This window comes from Phocoena phocoena, chromosome 5 (genome assembly GCF_963924675.1).
Source record: "Phocoena phocoena chromosome 5, mPhoPho1.1, whole genome shotgun sequence".
NCBI classification, from domain to species: Eukaryota; Metazoa; Chordata; class Mammalia; order Artiodactyla; family Phocoenidae; genus Phocoena; species Phocoena phocoena.
The window spans coordinates 53,463,564-53,485,884 of NC_089223.1; the positions used below are offsets into that span (position 1 = coordinate 53,463,564).

Sequence of the window (22,321 nt, forward strand, 5' to 3'; positions counted from 1 at the left end):
TACTCATTATTTATTTATTATCCAAACTGGGACATTTGAGAATGGGAGAGGATGTCAGGACAGTAAGCATAAACTGGGATTGTCCTGTCAAACCTGAAATATGGCCACTCTCCTTATGTCATCACTGTATAGTGATTGAGATTTGTAATGGTGACACTATCATGAAGAAAAGATCAATTTGTGCTTTTTGTATCACTTTTTTTAATTGAAGTATAGTTGTGTTTCAGAGGTACAGCAAAGTGAATCAGTTATACATGCACACACACACACACACACACACACATATATTCTTTTCCATGTTCTTTTCCCTTATAGGTTATTACAAAATATTGAGTATAGTTCCCTGTGCTATAATAATAGGTACTTGTTGATTATCTAGTTCATATACAGTAGTGTGTATATGTTAATTCCAAACTCCTAATTTATCTGCCCTTCCCCCCACCTTTCCCCTTTGGTAACCATAAGTTTGTTTTGTATATCTGTGAGTCTATTTCTGTTTTGAAAATAAGTTCATTTGTATCTTTTTTTTTTTTGGTAGATCCATATATAAGGGATGTTATATGATATTTGTCTTTGTCTGGCTTACTTCGCTTAGTATAATATTCTCTAGGTCCATCCATGTTGCTGCAAATGGCATTGTTTCATTCTTTTTATGGCTGAGTAATATTCCATAGTGTATGTGTGTGTGTGTGTGTGTGTATATACACACACACACACATTATACATCACACCTTCTTTATCCATTCATCTGTGGAGGGACATTTAGGTTGCTTCCATGTCTTGGCTCTAGTAAATAGTGCTGCAGTGAACATTGGGGTGCATGTATCTTTTCCAATTACAGTTTTCTCTGGATATATGCCCAAGAGTGGGATTGCAGATCATATGGTAATGCTATCTTTAGTTTTTTTTTAGCATCTTTATCAGAGTATAATTGCTCTCTTTAGTTTTTTAAGGAACGTCCATACTGTACTCCACAGTGGCTGAACCAATTTACATTCTCACCAACAGGGTAGGAGGGTTCCTTTTCCTCCACACCCTCTCCAGCATTTGCTATTTGTAGACTTTTTGATGATGGCCATTCAGACTGGTGTGAGGTGATACCTCATTGTAGTTTTGATTTGCATTTCTCTAATAATCAGCAGTGTTGAACATCTTTTCATGTGCCTTTTGGCCATCTGTATATCTTCCTTGGAGAAACGTCTGTTTAGATCTTCTGCCCATTTTTTGATTGAAGTTGTTTGTTTTTTTGATACTGAGCTTCATGAAGTGTTTGTATATTTTGGAGATTAATCTCCTGTTGGTTGCTTCGTTTCCAACCAAATATTTCCAATGGGGAAATATTTTCTCCCATTCTTTGGGTTTTCTTTTTGTTTTGTTTATGGTTTCCTTTACTGTGCAAAAGCTTTTAAGTTTAATTAGGTCCTATTTGTTTATTTTTGTTTTTATTTTCATTACTCTAGGAGGTGGATCCAGAAAGATATTGCTGTGATTTATGTCAAAGAGTGTCCTGCCTATGTTTTCCTCTAGGAGTTTCATAGTATCCAGTCTTACATTTAGGTCTGTAATCCATTTGAGTTTATTTTTGTGTATAGTGTTAAAAGAATGAAATTAGAACATTCTCTATCTGTGGCTGACAAGTTTTCCCAGCACCACTTATTGAAGAGATTGTCTTTTATCTATTGTATATCCTTGCCTCCTTTGTAAAATTAATTGACCATAGGTGCGTGGGTTTATTTCTGGGATTTTGGTCTTGTTCCATTGGTCTGTATGTCTGTTTTTGTTCCAGTACCATACTGTTTTGATTACTATAGCTTTGTAGTATAGTCTGAAGTCAAGGAGCCTGATTCCTCCAGCTCTGTTTTTCTTTCTCAAGGTTGCTTTGGCTATTCGGGGTCTTCTGTGTTTCCATACAAATTGTAAAATTTTTTATTCTGGTTCTGTGAAAAATGCCATTGGTAATTTGATAGGGATTGCATTGACTCTGTAGATTGCCTTGGGTAGGATAGTCATTTTGACAATACTGATTCTTGCAATCCAAGAACATGGTATATCTTTCCATCTGTTTGTGTCATCTTCGATTTCTTTCATCAGCATCTTATAGTTTTTGGAGTACAGGTCTTCTGCCTCCTTAGGTGGTTTATTCCTAGGTATTTTATTCTTTTTGATGCAATGGTAAATGGGATAGTTTCCTTAATTTCTCTTTCTGATCTTTTGTTGTTAATGTATAGAAATGCAACAGATTTGTGTTTTAATTTTGTATTCTGCAACTTTACTGAATTCATTGATTGGCTCTAGTAGTTTTCTGGTAGCATCTTTAGGATTTTCTATATATAGTATCATGTCATCTGCAGACAGTGACAGTTTCTTTCTTTCCAATTTGGATTCCTTTTATTTCTTTTTGTTTCCTGATTGCTGTGGCTAAGACTTCCAAAGCTATGTTGAATAAAAGTGGTGAGAATTGGCATCCTTGTCTCGTTCCTGATTTTAGAGGAAGTGCTTTCAGCTTTTCACTGTTGAGTATGGTGTTGGCTGTGGGTTTGTCATATATGGCCTTTGTTATGTTGAGGAATGTTCCCTCTATGCCCACTTTCTGGAGGGTTTTTATCATAAATGTGTGTTGAAATATATCACTTTTTAAGTAATAGAAAAGGTATTTTTTACAGAAAGAATTTTCTCCAGAATAGTTAATGGAATAGAAAACACCAAATGTAATTGCACTTCATGTGTGCATAATATAATTTAATCCTTCTCAACAATCCTATATGGTAGGAGATAACACTCAAAAGAAGTTAAATATTGGTCCAGGATCTGTCCCAACATAGAGCCCATATTTTCTCAGCTGTATCAAGAAGTTTTGAAATAAGTGAAAACGTTTTTGATGTTCAGATGGAAAAACTGTTATTTAATGGGGAAATTTTCTTGACCAAAAATGTCTTTGCGCCTGCAGGTTCTAAATATACTATACTCTATTGTGGATATAGAGGGAAGAGAGAGTATATTAAAGCACAATATTTAAGCTAGTTTTTAATTTAAAAATTCCACTTTAATATAGTTACCACTCAGTTATTTTAGCTTTCTTTTTGTATAGTCTATAACGTAGACTTTATATCACCTGAAATAATAGTTGTCAGACTTCAATTTTGCCTGTATGTGCCTTTGCATATTTGAAAAATTCTGCTTAAAATAGAAGGAAAAGTGACCTATTTTGTGGCCCTCTTATAAATGTCAGACATGTACCACATCTTTTTTATTGGAATTATTCTTTATTTTTTTGCTTATTTCAGTTTCTTGTTAGCAGTTGTTCATTTTAAGGAAATACAACATGGAGAATCTGACTAAACTGAAGGTGATAGTTAACATTACAAGAAAGCATTTTTCTTACTAGTTCTTTAAGTAGAATATGAATTCACAAAATTTGAAGGTACAAAATTTTGATTTATCTATAATTTCTTAGGAAAAAACATTACATCAAGAAAGTGTACTTGCAAGATACTCTCTGAAACTATTGTTAAAGATTTATTGAGTACTTGCTATATATTGTACACTAATTTTCATGTATATTAAATTTTTCTTATCTAGGTTCATTAGTGAATATAGCATTCTGTATTAATTTTCAACTTACTACATACTTAATGGCTTAAAACAGCACACATTTATTATCTTACCGTTCTGTGAGTCAGGAGTCTGAAATGGAATTTACTGGGGCAAAATCCAGGTGTTGACAAGGTTTTTTGTTCCTTTTTGGTGGTTCTAGGAGAGGATCTGTTTCCTTGCTTTTTCTACCTTCTTGAAATCACCTATGTTCCTTAAATCATGGCTCCCCTTTTACATCCTCAAAACCCGCAATGCCAGCCTTTTTATTGTTTCAAATTTCTCTTGCCTCTCTTCCATCATCCCATCTCTCTCCCTCTTACCACAGCTTTTAGGGATACGTGTCATTAGATTGGGCCAACCTGGATAATCCAGGATAATCTCACTATTTTAAGGTTTATAACCTTAATCATATCTCTAAAGTCTCTTGCCACATAAGATAATATTTTCACAGATTTTGTGATTAGGGTGGGTGCATCTTCAGGAGGCTGTTATTCTGCCAACCACATCAGTTTTCAAAGACTAAAAATATTGAGATAATTTAATTCCAAAGATATTTTACTCTGAGGATAATTTTCCTTTAGTTCACAAGCACTTGACATACTCTTGTAATGCCTAAACTGATGACCTGGATTGAGCAAATTAACTTTTCTACTTTTGTTATCTCACAGGCTTCTCAAGCTGAACATGCTGGAAACTAAATTCCTCCAAACTTCTTCCTCCTCTCGTTTTCAGTATCTTCATAAATGGAGCCATAATAAATCTATTAGCTCAAGAAAGAAATCTGATTCATCTTTAGCGCCTGTTTTCTTTACCTAGCAAACCATATAAGTCAGTAAGTCTTTTGACTTCTTCCTAAGTAGCTTTCAAATTTGTTATTTCTCTCCATTCCTCCTGCTACTCCCTTTAGCGAAACTAGAGTAATTTATTTCTTAGAGTATTGTAGCAGTTTATGCATATACCCTCTCACTTTTCTCTTCCTCTTCAGATTCATCTCCTGGGTTGCTTTATAATGAAATTTTTCCAGTTCCATGAACAGACCACTTTCACAAGTGGGCCTTTAAATATGCCCTTCCTTTTTTTTTTTTTTTTAATTAATTAATTTATTTTTAGCTGCACTGGGTCTTTGTTGCTGCGCACGCGCTTTCTCTAGTTGCAGCGAATGGGGGCTACTCTTCGTTGCGGTGCATGGGCTTCTCACTGCTGTGGCTTCTTGTTGCGGAGCACGGGCTCTAGGTGCATGGGCTTCAGTAGTTGTGGTTCGCGGGGTCTAGAGCGCAGGCTCAGTAGTGCTGGTGCACGGGCTTAGTTGCTCCGTGGCATGTGGGATCTTCCCAGACCAGGGCTCGAACCTGTGTCCCCTGCATTGGCAGGCGGATTCTTAACCACTGCGCCACTAGGGAAGCCCTCTTCCTTTTACTTAGAAAATTTTTCCTAAATATACTCTGGGTTCCTTACCAAACTTTGTACTCAATTTAAATATCACTTTACTTGATAATTATCCCTCAACCTGGTATGTACCTATATTTGCTCTAATAGCACTCTTCATTTTCAGACATATAATTACTTGCTGAATTTGTCTTGTACTCTAGAGTCTGGACTGAGAGCTCCATGAGAACAGGGACTATATCTGTCCTATTCCTAAAATAGCCCCTGTATCTTAGCCTTAGCATTTCTGTGGGTCACTGGAATATATTATCAACAGTGACAGAAGTATTACTCTATTTTGAATGAATATTTTTGCGGTGTTTATTTAAAAACGCCCACCTTCAGAATCCTATTCCTGTACATATAAATATACAAAATTTCCTACAGTAGTCACCTCTTTTCTGGTTGTTTCCCTGCTTATGACATATGTCTCCTCAGTTCTAAGTCACCTCTCTTCACATTACCAGCTGTTTCATATATCAGCTTTATTTTCTGGATATGTTCCTTTTTTATTAGTTTTCTAAATTTGTTGTCATTCAGTTTTTAACCTTTCCTGATCTGGAACTGGATTCTGAAATGATGTTCTTAATTGGTTTGTTTTTTACTTTGTAAGATTTTTTTTTCCCTATATCACTGTCTGAATAAATCTTTGATGATAACATTTTCCCCCTCACATTCTTTTGCTTTAAATCATTATTCACATTAGTGTTTGAGTCAATTCATGAACATGGACAATAATCTCTGTCATCATAAGCACCTCTCACTTGTTAGAGCAGTTCCTGAGGATATTTTTGAAAAGCGTAAGGGAGGAACAAGAAGGGAAGAAATAGAAGAAAAGAAGTTGGAGAAGAGAGATGAGATTGGAGAGGGGCTGGAAAATGATGCTCATCAGTGAGGATTTTTGCTGTTGTACAAATAATTCCTTAAACTACTAATCACTGTCAACCATGTTGAAAGTTCTCATTCTTGCTTTAGTGTTTTGTAAATTGACTATTATTTTCTGTATCTACTCCCTAAAAGATCTTATTTACTGACAAGGTTTACTTTGTGGTAACTCTTCTAATGTCTTCCATTATCATCACTTCGAAAGTATTGGTTGATACTATTAAGCATAATATTGGTAAAATAGATTATTTTCTTTTTTTAATTAAAATTTCTGTGCCTGGTTCAGTATAATTAAGGTGAATATACCTTATAAGCATGAATCAGTTCTCTTTTATCAGTATTTTATCCCAAATTTAAAGTACTGCCAAATCCTGTAACTTATTCTTAAAGTAGAATCAGAGAGTGATACTGCTCTCAGAGATTCAAATTCATGACAGAATTTGGCTCATTTTATCCTTTATCCCTCTACTCCCCAGTCAAATTTAACTGGGAGAATGACTAAAACACCTAGAACAGTGCTTTTCATATTTGCATGTGCATTTGAATTCACTGAGGGTCTTGTTAAAATACTGATTAATAAACTGATTTAGTAGGTCTGGGGTGGGACCCAAGATTCTGTATTTGTAAACAGTCTATTCCAGGTGATGCTGGTATAGCTGGTTTGTGAACCACATTTTTTTTTTGTGAACCACATTTTGAGTATCAAAATTTAGATAGTATCTAAAATAGCTCATGCTGGGTAGCAGTTTGGCCAGTATCACTGCCTAGTGAAATATAGGCTTCAACCTGAATTCATTATTTTGATGCGTATTTATTGAGAGCCTGTGTACCAAACATAATGTTATATGTTATAGGTAATAAAGATGACTAAGATGTAGTTTTCATTCTAGCCTAATTAAGCACCAGCTAACTTCTGGTACTGTAATATTCTGGTTCTCCATGTTCTTTGTTTGATTTCCTTCTGTATCTTTTTATTGATTACTTTTTCTCATTTCATCTATAAATTTTGATGACGGTCTCTATATTTCCCAAGTTTAATAGTTTTCCTTCTGTTCTTCCTTTACATTCATACCTTGAGAACATTTTTTCTTTGCATTAGATATCAACTCTGTCTGAATTAGTTCCCCAAATTTACCTTCTTAGTGATAGCTCTAGTCTTGTATGTCCAGATTTCAACCCCTATTATGCTGTCCTTTCTTCTTTTTATTCTGTATAATTTAATACTTAATTATGTGGTTATATATGCCTACTCTGTTGGCCTTATATACTATTTTCTGTTTGTTTTTTTCTTCCAGTTTTATTGAGATATCATTGACATACAACACTATATAAGTTTAAAGTATACAGCATAATGATTTCACTTACATACATCATGAAATGATTACCACAGTAAGCTTAGTGAACATCTGTCATTTCATACAGATACAGAATTAAGGAAGTGGAAAAAATTATTTTCCTTGTGATGAGAACTCTTTGGATTTATTCTCTTAACAACTGTAATACATAATGTACAGCAGTATTAATTATATTTATCATGTTGTACATTACATTTCTAGTAATTATTTGTTATAATTGGAAGTTTGTACCTTTTGATTGCCTTCATACAATTCTCCTTCCACCCCTACAACCTCTGATAGCCACAGATCTGATGTATTTTTCTATGAGATTATTTGTTTTTGAAGTATAATTGACTACAACACTGTGTTAGTTCTTGTCACACAACATAGTGATTCAGTATTTCTATACATTTCAAGCTGATTGCCATGACACATCTAGTTAAGATCTGTCACCATACAAAGATGTTACATAGTTATTGATTATATTCCAACACCGTATGTTTCATACCCATGACTCATTTATTTGCAGCTGGAACTTTGTACCTCTTAGTTTCCCTCCCCTATTTCTTTTCTTCCATATCCCCTCCACATGTTTGTGTTTTTATACTTGTTTTCTAGTCTCATAGCACTGTGGTCAGAAATGTTGCTTAATATGATTGCAGTCTTCTTACGTTTACTGAGACTTGTTTTGTGGCCTACCATGTGATCCATCCTGCAGAATGTTCCATGGACACACAAAATTTGGATGGAATGTTCTGTATATATCTTTTAATTCCATCCGATTTAATATGTTGTTTAAGGCCAGTGTTTTCTTGTTGATTTTCTGTCTGGATGATCTGTCCATTGATGTAAGTGGGGTTTACAGTTCCCTACTATTATTTTTACTATCAGTTTCTCCCTTTATATCTGTTAGTATTTGCTTTATATATTTAAGTGCTTCAATGTTAGATGCATATATATTTACAATTGTTATATCTTCTCCTTGGATTGATCCCTTAACCATTATATAATGTTCTTCTTTGTTTCTTGTTAGAGGTTTTGTTTTAAAGTCTGTTTTGTCTGAAATAAATATTGCTACCCCAGCTTCCTTTTGATTTGCATGGAACACCTTTTTCCATTCCCTCACTTTCAGTCTGTGTGTGTCTTTAGATCTGAAGTGAGTCTCTTGTAGGTAGCATCTATATGGGTCTTATTTTTCAGTCACTCTTATTTCTTTTGACTGGAGCATTTAGTCTATTTACACTTAATTATTAATAGTTATTTATTTATTGCCATTTTGTTAATAGTTTTATAGTTATTTTTTGTTCCTTCTTTTGCTCTCTTCCCTTGTGATTTGATGTCTACCTTTAGTGATATGTATGGCTTCTTTTTTCCTTTTTGTGTATATGTCTATTATGGCTTTTTGGCTTGTGGTTAACATGGAATTTATATATAGCAATCTATATGTATTACATGATTATTTTAAGTTGCTGATCTCTTAAGTTTGAACACATTTTAACAACCCTGCATTTTACCCCGTATTTACCGTGCTTAAAATTTTTTGACATCGTATATACATCATGTTTTATTTATCCCTTAACTACTATCCCATAACTACGTTATGGATATAGACTTACTACTTTTGTCCTTTAACCTTTCTACTAAGTTTATAACTGGTTGATCTATACTACCTTACCTGTATATTTGCCTTTACCAATGAGATTTTTCCTTTCATGATTTTTATATTCCTAGTTGTGGCCTTTTCTACTTAAAGTCCCTTTAACACTTTTTATAAACCTGGTTTCATGGTGCTGAACTCTTTTAGATTTTGCTTGTTGATAAAACTTTTGATCTCTCTTTCAAATCTGAATGATAGCCTTGCTGGATAATCTTGTTTGTAGGTTTTTTCCCTTTTGTCACTTTAAATATATTGTGCTACTCCCTTCTGGCCTGCAGAATTTCTGCTGAAAAGTCAGCCAGTAGCCTTATGGAAGTGCTCTTGTATGTAACTAGTTGCTTTTCCCTTGCTGCTCTTAATATTCTCTTTTTAATCTTTTTTTTTTGGGCCATTTTAACTTGTTTTTTTAAAAAATTTATTGACGTATAGTTGATTTACAGTGTTGTGTTAATTTCTGCTGTACAGCAAAGTGACTCAGTTATACATATATACATTCTTTTCATATTCTTTTCTATTATGGTTTATCACAGGATATTGAATATAGTTCCCTGTGCTATACAGTAGGACCTTGTTTATCCATCCTATGTGTAATAGTTTGTATCTGCTAATCCCAAGCTCCCAGTCCTTCCCTCCCCACTCCCCCTCCCTCTTGTCAGCCACAAGTCTGTTCTCTATGTCTGTGAGTCTATTTCTGTTTCATAGATATGTTCATTTGTGTTGTATTTTAGATTCACATAGAAGTGATATCATATGGTATTTGTCTTTCTCTTTCTGACTTCACTTAGTATGATAATCTCTAGGTCCCTCCATGTTGCTGCAGATGGCATTATTTCATTCTTTTTTATGACTAATATTCTATTTTGTATACATATAACATGTTCTTTATCCATTCATCTTTCAGTGAACATTTAGGTTGTTTCCATGCCTTGGCTATTGTAAATAGTGCTGCTATGAACATAGGGGTTCATGTATCTTTTCTAATTAAACTATAATTGTTTGGGTATATGCCCAGGAGTGGGATTGCTGGGTCATATGCCATTTTAATTTCATTGTGTGTTACTGTGGTCCTCTTTGGGTTGATCTTGTTTGGGACTCTCTGTGCTTCCTGAACCTGACCGTTTGTTTCTTTTACCTCATTAGGGAACTTTTCAGTTATTATGTCTTCAAATATATTCTCCACCCCTTTTCTCTCTCTTTTCCTGGGACCTTTATAATGTGAGTGGTAGTACACTTGATGTTGTTGTCCCACATATCTCTTAAACTGTCCTCATTTCTTTTTATTTTTTCTCTTCAGCTTGAATGATTTCCACTATTCCGTCTTCCAGTTCACTGATCCATACCTCTGTAGCATCTAATCCGCTGTTGATTCCTTCCAGTGTATTTTTAGTTTTAGTTATTGTATTTCTTCAGCTCTGTTCAGTTCTTCTTTATAATTTCTAAGTCTTTGTTAGAAACTTCTAATTTCTCACTGTGTTCATCCATTCTCACTAGTTCTTTGAGCATCTTTATTAAGATCATTATCTTGAACTTTTTATTGGGTAAATGGGTTAACTTCATTTCATTTAGTTCTTCTAGGGCTTTATCTTGTTCCTTTGTTTGGAACATATTCCTTTGTCACCTCATTTTGCCTAATTCTCTTTTTATTTCTATGTGTTTATTAGGTTGGTTACAGTTCTTGGGGAAGTGGCCTTCCTTATGAGATGTCCAGTGGGTGCCCAGCAATGACCTGCCCTCTGGTCATCAAAGCTATATGCTCTAGGGGTGCCCTGTGTGGGCTGAGTTGGCCCTTCAGTTGTGGCAGATTGATTACTGTGGGTGCACTGGTAGGCAGGCTTGCCCCCATCTGGTTGGTTTTCTGGCCCTGCATAATGTGGAGGCTGCTGGCTGCTGGTGGGCGGAGCCAGGTCCTGGGGTAGCTGGATATGGTGCTGGCGGTCTTGGAGCTACTGTTGGCCTGCTGGTGTGTGGGGCTGTGGCCTGGGGAGGTGGTTCCTGGGGTTGATGTTGTCTACTGGTGGGCAGGACCTGTTCCTGACATGGGTGGCTATGAGGCCCAGGGTGTCCTGGAGCTGGTGTACATTCACTGGTGAGCAGAGCTGGGTCCTGGGATATTTGGCTGTAGAGCCCTGGTATTCCTTGAGCTGGTGTCAGCCTGATGGTGGGTAGGGCTGAATCCTGGTGGTTGGCTGTGGGGTCCCAGGAGTCCAGGGGATAGTGCTGGCTCACTGGTGAGTAAGGCTGGGTCCCCACTAGGCTAGCTTCTTGGCCTCGGGCATCCCAGGACCGGTGCCAACCAGCGGGTGGGAGGATCTGGGTTCTGGCACTAATAAGCTAGAGAGAGGATTCCAAAATTGTGCTTGCCAACAGCAGTGTCCTTGTGATATAACAAGTTCCCCAAAATGACTGCAACCAGTGTCTGTGTCCCCAGGGTGAGCTCCAGTTGCCTCCTGCCTCTCTGGGAGGGTCTCCAAGATCAGCGGGTGATTCTGACACAGGCTTCTTTCAAATTACTGCTTCTGCCCTGGGCCTTGGAGTATTTGAGATTTTGCCATTTTAATTACAGTGCCTTTGCCTGTTAAGAGTGGAGTATGTATTTCCTGTAGCCCTCAGGTTCTTGTGAAAGTAAGTCTCACTGGCCTTCAAAGCCAAACATTTTGCGGGGCTTGTCTTCCTGGTACAGGAACCCTAGTCAGGGGAGCCCAGTGTGGGGCTCAGACCTGTGGCTACCTGGAAAGAACCATGCAATTGTAATTATCCTCCTGTTTGTAGGTTGCCCACCCTGGGTCTTGACTCTGCCTTATCTCTACCTGTCTTATTGTGGTTCCTTCTTTATATCTTTTGTTGTGGGAGGTCTTTTCTGCTAGCCTTCACATTGTTCTCATCAATAGTTGCTCTGTAAATAGTTGTAATTTTAGTGTGCCTGTGGGAGGAGGTGAGCTCAGGGTCTTCCTACTCCACCATCTTGGCCACTGCCCCTGGTCTTATATACTTTTATGCAGTTCATTTACTCTGTGAGTTTCCTACTTGCTATGATTTTAACTCCTTCTTTGGATCTCATAGAAATCTTTGTGTCAGAAACTCAAAAATCCTAGTTTCTTGATCTACTCATTGGTCAAGAAAATTTTTCATTACATCTACTAACATCTAATGTTTTAAATCTTCTGAAAAAAAGAAAATTTCCATTTTTAAACTCATTTTGGTGGCTGTACATCTTTTAGATGCAATATTTGTATTAAAATAGCTTCTATTTCTCTGATTTCCCCTTCTTCCTGGTTGTCAGTCTCAAAAACAAAACTAGAATTTATCTGTCCCTTTTCTTAGATCTTTTCTTATCTACCTGCTTGTGTAGTAAAATGAAGTTACTGTTGATGCCAAACCTTTTCATTAGCTTTTTAGTGCTTGCCATATTCATTGTTTTAAAAATTCTTTTTCCTCTTTAAATTCTGTTTAAAGAAACAATCTTTTTTTCTTCATATAGGAAAGATCTCTTTATTGAAAACTTCCTTAAAATATTCTCTTCCATAAATTAGATTGAAAAAATCATGAATTATTTTAAAAAAGAAAAGCAGTAGTTAACCTTTTTTTACAGGGGACTTTAGTAGTGGAAGGAGTCATATATTTCATTTTTCCTTTTCAGAGTATACTTTTTTTTTTTTGATTCAGGAGTATATGTTAGTTATCAAGCGATGTGAAAAGTTTGCATTTAACTGAGAGAAAGTTGTAGATTTTATTGAGAACATGTGACTTTTAAAAAATAGAGATGAAAAGAAGCCCACAGAATAAATTTAAGAAGTTCCTGTAATTGAGAGGTTTTTTTTTATAATCTGCTCTGGTTTTCTGAATATTCTTTGGTGCAGTAGATTTTGAATTGTTTTTATTCTTTATTTTAGGAAGCAAGAAAGGTAGCACCAATGTTCCTCATGCAGAGAATCAGAAAAAAGATAAGGAACACAAAAAGAAGCGTTTTTCAGATGGGTCCAAGAAGAACAAAATTGTACCTGAAGAATTGACTTCAACTGTCACAAGAAGTCGAAGAATTTCCAGACATCCATCTAATTGGTGGGTGGTAAAATCAGAGCAGAGTAAGTATTTTTATTTAAATTATGTTCATTCTATAAGAGCCTCTATGTTTGATTTATACTCCCATTCTCTTGAGAAAAATCTCATGAGGAAAAATTTAAATTGGATTATCAATAGAAATATTAAATCAATTAATTATAAAGATATTTATGAGGCTTTATCATATACAGTATTCTAGATATAGGGATACAGCTGTGGAAGAATAAAACCAAAAATGAAAAATTGCTGCTCTTTTAGGACTTACATTCTACTGGAGGAAGATCAACAATATAGATACATAATTCATTCAGTGATGGGTAATTGAGAAAAACAAGGCACATAAAGATTAGAGTTGGGAAGTAAATGGCAGAGCTGGGAGTAGATAGGAGAATGGAGCAGAATATTGTTTTTGTAAAAGGTAGCAGTAAGAGTTGATTAGGATCTTTCAGAGCACATATATGAATAAAGTGAAGGAGGGAGCCATGTAAATAATTTGGTGTGGAGCATTCCAGACCAAGGTAACAGTATTAGTATAATAAAAGTACTGATGGACCATGCTGGAAAAGCTTGAGGAATGTCAAAAAGTCAGCATGGCTGAAGAAGAGAGTAAGCCAGGGCAGATGAAGTCAGAGAAGCAGGCTGTGATAATGAGTTTAGACAAAGTGTATTGGGAAGCTGCTGGACAATTTTAAGCAATAAAGTGACCTGATTGACTTATCTTTTAAATGGATTATTATTACTGCAATGTAGGGAGGGAACTAGGACTGGGCAAAAATGGAAGCATGGAGAGTAGTTAGGAGGTGGTTGGAGGGAAGAGAATGGAAATGTTTGGATTCAGGATATTTTTGAAGGTAAGTCACAGAAAGTACTGATGAATTGGAGTGAGAGCTGGCTTCAAGGATGATTCAGATTTTTCTGCCTGGACAAGCAGAAGAATGGATCTACTGTTTGCTGAGGTGAGGAAAGGTTTACTGAGATGAGGAAAGATATGAGAGAAGCGATTTGGGAAGGATATCAAGATTTTACGTTGTAATATGTTAATTAGATATCGAAGTAGATATATTGAGATAGCTTGATAAAATGAGTCTACAGTTGGGGGGAAAGATCTGGGAGGACATATAATTAGGGAGTTATCAATATAGAGGTGATCATTAAAACTTCAGGACTACTTGAAATTATCTAGTGATAGACTATACTTGGAAAAGAAAGAAAGCTAATAATTGAGTCCTGGGAGACTCCAATGTTAGGAGTAGGGAAGAGAAAGGAAGATCCATCAAAAGGACTGAAAAGGAGCAGTTAGTGAGGTTAAAGGAAAATGAGAACTTAGGGTTATGGAAGTGAAGTAATGAAAGCATTTTAAGTATTGGATGATGAACTATTTTAAATACTGCTCATGGCCTGAATTAGATGAGAGCTAAGAATTGACAATATGGTTTTGGCAACATGGAGGTTGTTGGTCACCTTGATAAAAATTGTTTCTGTAGAATGATGAGACCAAAAGCCTGACTGGAGGTGGGGTTCAAGGGAGTGTAGGAAGTGAGGTAGGAAAGACAGTAAGATAAAGGGACATAGCAGATCTGGGGTCAAGGGAAGGTGTCTCTCTCTCTTTTAATATGCAATATACTACTACATCAGCTTATCTACTCATTAAAACGACTTTGTAGAAAGGTAGAGGATAAATATAGGATCACAGTCCTTGTGTAGGCAAGGAGTAGGGTGTGGTCCAGTCCATAGTAAAAGGGTTAGCTCTAGACAGGAGCAAGGACAGTATATCATATAAAAGAGGAAAGGCAGGGTATATGGCAACACTTAGAAATAGGTTTGTAGAGTTGATGATGCGAAGGTAAATGTTGGGCAGTGGAGACATCGAATAATATTCTCCAAACTGAGAAGGAACTTTGAGACTGAAAAACCAAGCAACTCCATAAAGTACAATTATGAAGTTTATTTTGGTTGTAAAGGCAGGATCAGGTGGTTGATGATCTAGAGGCATTCGCAGCTGCACTCCGCACAGCCAAAAGGGGTACAGGGAGATTTAAAGGGGCCAGAGCTAAAAATAGATTCTGACTACTAGCGAGAAGCACATCTGCACAGATAGGAACCAGGGCTTTTCCTCCCCTCCGAGGGTCTCATTTAACAATCTGAGTCAGTAAAGGCATTCTTCCAGTTTTCATATCAGATTAAGGCAAGGATAAAAGTTGATAGGGAACATATCTGGCTTGGGCATATTCCTTTTGAGGAGGCTAAAGCTCAGTCACACTGAGGGGAAGGGGATGGTACTGTGGGACTAAGAAGGAACTGACAAAATGGAGTCAGTGTAGTTCAGCCACACAGTGAAGATGTACTCTTCTGAACATTTTTGTTTTCTCAGTGGAATAGTAAGCAGGGTCATCAGGTAAAAGTGAAGTGGGAAAGGTGATAATGGCTGTCTGAAGTTACCTTGTAGTGATAGGCTACAAAGCAAAATCAGCAGAGAAAAGTTACATGGACAAAGTCTGAAGGAAATCGTGTGCAAGCTTCCAAGAGTCTTCTCCCAGTGCATTCATACAGGAGGCACTTAGTTCCTCTAGCTAGTTTTGACAAGTTTGTAAAGTGTTTATCAAGGAAGCTCATTAGAGATTTAGTGCCCAAGATTTTATTGGCGATGGTCGCCTAGGCACCCTCTGCCTAGCATGTCCTAAAATTACAGGCTCCCTGAAGGAAAAGCAAGTATTCGTCATAAACCATATTTTTTGCACAAGCAGTTTAGGCACACTAAACCACATTTACCAGTTATGAAATGATGGGAGCCCTCCTGAAATTCAAGTGCCTACATGCTACTCAAGGGCTAAGGGCTAACTTTTCAAGCAGGCCTTTCAGAGGATAGCATTCTTAGGCCTGCTATGCCAGCTCTTTTCTGTATAATATGAAACATTTATTGTTTCGGTAGAATTTTTTAAAGGAGATGATCATGGAAAGATTGGTATATGGTAAGGTAACATTTACATATGTAGATACTATCAAGTGGGGCATTTAAATCAGTAAGTGCGAGACTAGTACATGTGTGGCACTGTATCTGTGAGGTCTTGTTGCTACGAATTACTGAATTGTAATCCAGTAAGAAATGTTTATTCTGTTGCAGCTCTTCTTGGATTTTTGAGTTAGATCTGAGTTCAAATTATGATTCCTCCTCTTTGAGATTACTTTTTTCAGTTTCTCACTCTAAAATGTGATTACCAATACTTCCACCTCATTAAGTTGTTATAAGTATTAAATGGCATATACTTAGTATTAAAATGTTAACTACTACTGTTACTCCTATGGAGAACTCATCTTTTTGCCCCACATTGCTGGAAACTACTATGGTCAATGAACATGTAAATATATGGATTAATAAAAATCTTACAGAGCTTGGATAAGCATGCTGGAACTCCAAAATTTACCAAAAAAAGACCTGAAACGTATCAGTCCTGAGACATGTTGGGTTGCTGATCAAGTAGGGAGTCACAGAAGTGGAGGAATGCTTACAGATCACCAAACTCCTTCATCTGATGGAAGAAGAAACTAAGTCTGAAGCATAGAAAAGCAACATAAGTTCCTCCTAAGGTTATAGACCTTTGTGCTAGAATTGGAAAATAATGGGACCCAGATTTCTTGACTCTTGATCTACTGCCTGTAGTGTACATGTGACCCTCCTGCTTTTTCATATATGTCGAGAAACATTTATTGAGTTTCCACTGAGGCAGGAATGGTGTTAGGCTGGGCCAGGTCTAGATGAGGCAAATGAGCAACCTAGAATGGGAAATTTAAGGAGACACTTGGTCTTAGGGTTGTGTGAGTGACTTGGAGTAAACACCTTTTTAAATTTTCCACCCTAGTTAGAATTTTTATTTTTTCCTTAGAACTTTTAAGATATACTCTCTGATAAACATTTTGCAATATATACATATATTAATTATTGTATTCTGTACCTTAAATTTGTACAATGTTAATATGTCAATTTTTTCCCAGTAAAACTGGGAAAAAATTTTTTTCTACCCTAGGCTACTCTTGCTTCACCATAATCCTGCCCTTGCTGTTAGGCATGAGGAATATAAAGATAGGTAAAATGTCAATCTTGGTCTTAAGGATTGCCAGTCTGCTGGAAGAGAATGATAAGTAAACAATCAGATGTATGATAAACATTGTCAAAGGACTGAGAGAAAACTACCTAATTTAGCCTTGGGAATTAGAGAAGGCTTCCTGAAGATTGGATTAGGAGTCAGCTAAGTGACTACTGCCTTTTTTTTTGATTTGTCTGTTTGGAGGAGAGTGCTGAGAGTTACGATTAATGAAATAAGCACTCTAGATGTAGTAATAAATTAGAATTGAAAATATTTAGACTTGATCCTTAAGCTATAGGTAATCACAAAAAGATATTAACCAGGATTGTAATGATTCAGTTTGTGTTTTCCAAGGATGATCCTTGAAGCAGTGTGAAGGATGGATTGAAGAATGGCAAGCCTAGAGAAAGGAGATCAGTTAAGAGGCTGTTTTAATGATCCAGATAAGAAATGATAAAAGTCGATGCTAGGGCTTCCCTGGTGGCGCAGTAGTTGAGAGTCCGCCTGCCGATGCAGGGGACACGGGTTCGTGCCCCGGTCCGGGAAGATCCCACATGCTGCGGAGCAGCTGGGCCCCTTAGCCGTGGCCGCTGAGCCTGCGCGTCCGGAGCCTGTGCTCCGCAACGGGAGAGGCCACAACAGTGAGAGGCCTGCATACTGGGTCGGGGGGCGGGGAAGGCCCTGCTAATGACAGGCAGCAGAGCTTAAAAGAAGAGGATTTGAGAGACATTAAAAAAAAAACAACAGTAAAATGACAGGATTTAGGGGTTGCTTGTGGATAGGGACAGGAGTCTTGGATGACTCAGATTTCTGATTTAGGCATCTGGGTAGTTAGTTATACTTTTCATTAAGATAGGAAATAAAACCAGAGTGGCAGATTTGGGGGAGAGTGATAGGTGAATATTATAGATATCAGCATGTAGATAGTAATTAAAGTTATGGGTTGATAGGTCCCTCAGAGAAGGTACATAGAGTGAGAAGATGAAGCTGGGACCTTGGGGAAATACCAGGATCTTAAGGATGACTGGAAGAGTAGTGGGCAGAGCCAGAGAGGGTGGTTTTGGAAACTCGTGATAAATTTAAAAGGTTTGGTACGTGTATCTATAAATTGAGGAGCTGCATAGTTTATGAATTTAACTTGAAAACAAATATAGCCTATGAGGGACTTCCCTGGCAGTCCAGTGGTTGAGACTTTGCCTTCCAGCATAGGGGGTGCGGGTTCGATCCCTGGTCGGGGAGCTAAGATTCCACATGCCTCGGGGCCAAAAAAAACAAAACATAAAACAGAAGCAATATTATAACAAATTCAATAAAGACTTTAAAAATGGTCCACATCAAAAAAAATCTTAAAAAAAAAGAAAACAAATACAGCCTATGAGATTGGGGTGTATATGTGTTTACATGTAAAATATAAATCATGTTGGTATTTTAGTGAGCCAAATAATCAAACATTATACTAACTTTAGGTTATCATTTAATCCTTTAGGTCCTTTTTCTAGCAATTCTTCAGTAAGAAGTGAATTGTCATTGTATCATAACAGTAAACAAAAACCTGCTGAAAAAACAAACCAATCATCTAAGAATACTGGGAAAAAAACTATTCCGTTTAAAAGGCAGAAGAGAGCTGATGAAGGCAGCTCAAGAACACAGAAGGTTTTAAATGCTAAAGATTCCAGTTGTTCTCAGAATGAGTCATTGGAAAGTGGTGAGGCAGACCCAGCTGAGAAGAAAAACCTTAATCCTTCTAGGTAATAATGTCTCTTATGTGTACAATGCAGTTATTTTTGTTTGGCATTTAATAATTTGTCTATGTTATTTAATCATTTATATAGAGGCAATGTTAGCATAAAGGAGTCTGCAGTCTGACAGACCTGCTAGTAAATCCATGCTCTGCCATTAGCTGGGTGACACCCCAGGCAAAATAGTACTCTGAATGTTTCCTCATATTAAAATGGGGAATAATATATAGCACATGGGGTGTGAGTGATAAATTTAATAAGGTAAGCATTATTGTCGCCTAACAATCCCTTTTTTAAAATTGTGATAAAAACATATAACATAAAATTTATCATGTTAATCACTTTTTTTTTTTTTTTTGCGGTATGCGGGCCTCTCACTGTTGTGGCCTCTCCCGATGTGGAGCACAGGCTCCAGACACGCAGGCTCAGCGGCCATGGCTCATGGGCCCAGCCGCTCCGCGGCCTGTGGGATCTTCCCGGACCGGGGCACGAACCCTTGTCCCCTGCATCAGGCAGGCAGACTCTAAACCACTGCACCACCAGGGAAGCCCTCTTAATCACTTTTAAGTGTATCATTTGAGTTGCTTTCTTTTAAATGAGGTTAATGTAATTACAATTATCAGGAATACATCTTAATTCTATCCCCATAAGATGATTAGTTAACATATTTTAGTGCTTACTTTGTATCAAATATTCACTAGATACTTTGAATAAATTCTCATCAGTCCTGACAACGTACTGAGGTAAGTATTGTTCTTACGCATTTTTGCTTTTTGATAGAGCATTCATTCATTCATTCATTAAAAAAATAATACATATTATGTGTGAGAAACTGCAGGTGGTGGGGATGTATTGAAATAAATATAGAGTGCTCTAAAATACATTAGTGTAGTGTATGTCATTATAGTGCATACTATCTAAACAGTTCATTGAGTAGTGAATTTCCCCCCACTGATTTGTAATGCCCTCTCTGTCTTATATCAGACTTCCATATTTATATTAGCTTGTTCCGTAATATCATTTGATTTTCATTAAGAATCTTAAGAGGTCGATAGGACAGGTGTTAGCTCTCTTTTTACATATGAAGAAGGTACACTTAGGTTAAATAGTGTGTCATTGGATATGTAGGTCTTTTATTAGTCTAACTGTTTTTACTTGAATGTATTAATAATGATAAATAACTGTTTTATTAAACAAAGCAGATAAGCCTTAGCTATGGGTTGAGAGAAATACTAAGGTATAAAAATTGAGTTTTTATGTTGAGTTTCTGAATTTGAGCTAGTACCCCTAAAACAAATCTTATCTTATGCACAGTGAGAAGGAGTTAGTCTAATGAGAAATATCCAAAGTTGATAGTTGCTACAGTATCTACTTAAGAAAGCCTGTTGGGTATCTGGATTCATAGAAAGGAAGATCTTTGAGACATTTGTTTAGTTAACCTGTATAGTCATTAAGCTACTTACTATAAATAAAAGATCAAATATGTAATTATTTTGGTATTCTACTTGCCATAATGTGGGAAGATAAATCTTTGTGGTTACTCAGTGGCTCTCATGGAAACCTCAAAGATAATTTAGATTTAAAAAGCATGTTAACAGTATTATTGTTCTGTATTTAGGAAAGGCAAAAAAAAAGAGACATTATTACATTAAAATATGAATATGTCTAGTTTGTCTAAGGAGTCTTCCTGATTAGAAATATTACGTGGAAAAAATATTATGTGAACTTCTCCTTTATACAAGTAACAGATATTAAAATTTTAACTTGAATAAAGTGATATTTTTTGCTTCTTATAACCTAGTAACTATGGTCATTAATTAAACTACAAGCTAACACCCTTATTCCCCTCTTAAAGCGTTTAGGAGAAAAAAAAAATCTTAAAGAGCTAGTGCATTTAAAGTGTAAGAAGCAATTACCCTCTAGAAATATTTGAATTTCTCTAAGCTTTTTAAAATTTGTATAAGCACTTAATTTTTATATTATTTCTATAGCCATTTGGGACAGAAGTTTACTACATTAGATTTTTTAACAGCTTTATTGAGGTATAACTCATATATAGTTCACTCATGACGTGTAGCATTCATTGGTTTTTATTGTATTCACTGATAGTGCAAACCATCAAAATAGTCAATTTTAGAACATTTTCATCATTAGGGTCCTTTAGCTATCATCTCCCTGTTCCCCTCCCCAGCAACTCTACGGAACCACTAACCTACTGTCTACAGATTTCTCTATCCTAGACTTTCATATGAGTGAAATCATATAGTACGAGTTTTTTTGCATTGAATTCTTTTAGTTTGTGTATTTTCAAGTTTTATCCATGTTGTACCATGTATCAGTAATACATCCCTTTTTATGATCGAGTGCTATTTCATTTTGTTACATTATGTTTTATCATTCATCCATTGTTGGACATTTGGGTTGTTTCTACCTTTTGGCTATTATGAATAATGCTGGTATAAACATTTGTGTACAAATGGAATTGCTGAGTCATATGGTAACTTTACATTAATCCTTTGAGAAGCTGCAAAGACTGTTTTCCAAAGCATCTGCACCATTTTATATTCCTACCAGCAGTGTTTAAGGTTTCCAATGTCTCCACATCCTTGTCAGCATTTGTTATTATCTGATTTTTTGATTCTAGCCATCCTAGTTGGTATGAAATAGCATCTCATTGTGGTTTTGATTTTCATTTCTGTGAAGACTAATGATGTTGAGCATCTTTTCATGTGCTTATTGGCCGTTTGCCAATCTTTAGAGAAAGATTTACTCAGATCCTTTGCCTGACTTTTTTGGGATTGTCTTTTTTTTAAATTGAATTGTATGAGGTTTTAATATATTCTAGATACAAGTCTCATCAAATAAATGATATTTGATAATATTCTGTCTCATTCTTTGGATTGTCTCACTTTCTTGATGGTGTCCTTTGAAGCACAAAAGTTTTTAATTTTGATAAAGTCCCATTGATCTGTTTTGTCCATTGTTGCTTGTACTTTTGGTGTCATATCTAACAATCCTTTGCCCAGTCCAAGTTCAGGAAGATTTACTCCCATGTTTTTTTCCTAAGAGTTTTGTAGTTTTAGCTCTTAAATTTAATTCTTTGATCCATTTTGAGTTAATTTTTGTATATGCTGTGAAAAGTCCAACTTCATTCTTTTGCATGTGACTATCCAGTTTTCCCATAACTGTTTGTCAAATGGTCTTAGCACCATTTTTGAAAATCAGCTGACCATAGATGTATAGGCTTATTTCTGGATTCTCAATTTTCTTGTTGTCTATATATCAGTTGTTGTTCTAGAACCACACTGTCTTGATTACCATTGCTTAGAGGTAAGTTTTGAAGTCAGGAAGTGTGATTTTTCTTTTTCACGAATATTTTGGCTATTCTAAGTCCCTTGCAATTCCATATAAGTTTTAGAATCAGTATGTCAATTTCTGCAAAGATGTCAGAATTCTGAAATGGATTGCGTTGAATCTGTTGGTTTGAGGAATATTTCCATCTTATCAGTGTCTATTGATCCTTGAACAGGGGTGTTTGTCCTA

The 22,321-nt window shown here is 36.2% G+C and overlaps 1 protein-coding gene across 1 annotated transcript in view; it reads left to right on the forward strand.

Annotated features, from left to right (window-relative positions):
• CENPC (centromere protein C) overlaps window positions 1-22,321 on the forward strand; it is a 90,925-nt gene that overhangs the window by 37,354 nt on the left and 31,250 nt on the right. Inside the window, exons 9-10 of the mRNA XM_065877797.1 lie at window positions 12,789-12,980; window positions 18,526-18,787. Of these exons, the coding sequence (XP_065733869.1) occupies window positions 12,789-12,980; window positions 18,526-18,787 (454 nt within the window). The remainder of the gene's footprint in view (window positions 1-12,788; window positions 12,981-18,525; window positions 18,788-22,321) is intronic.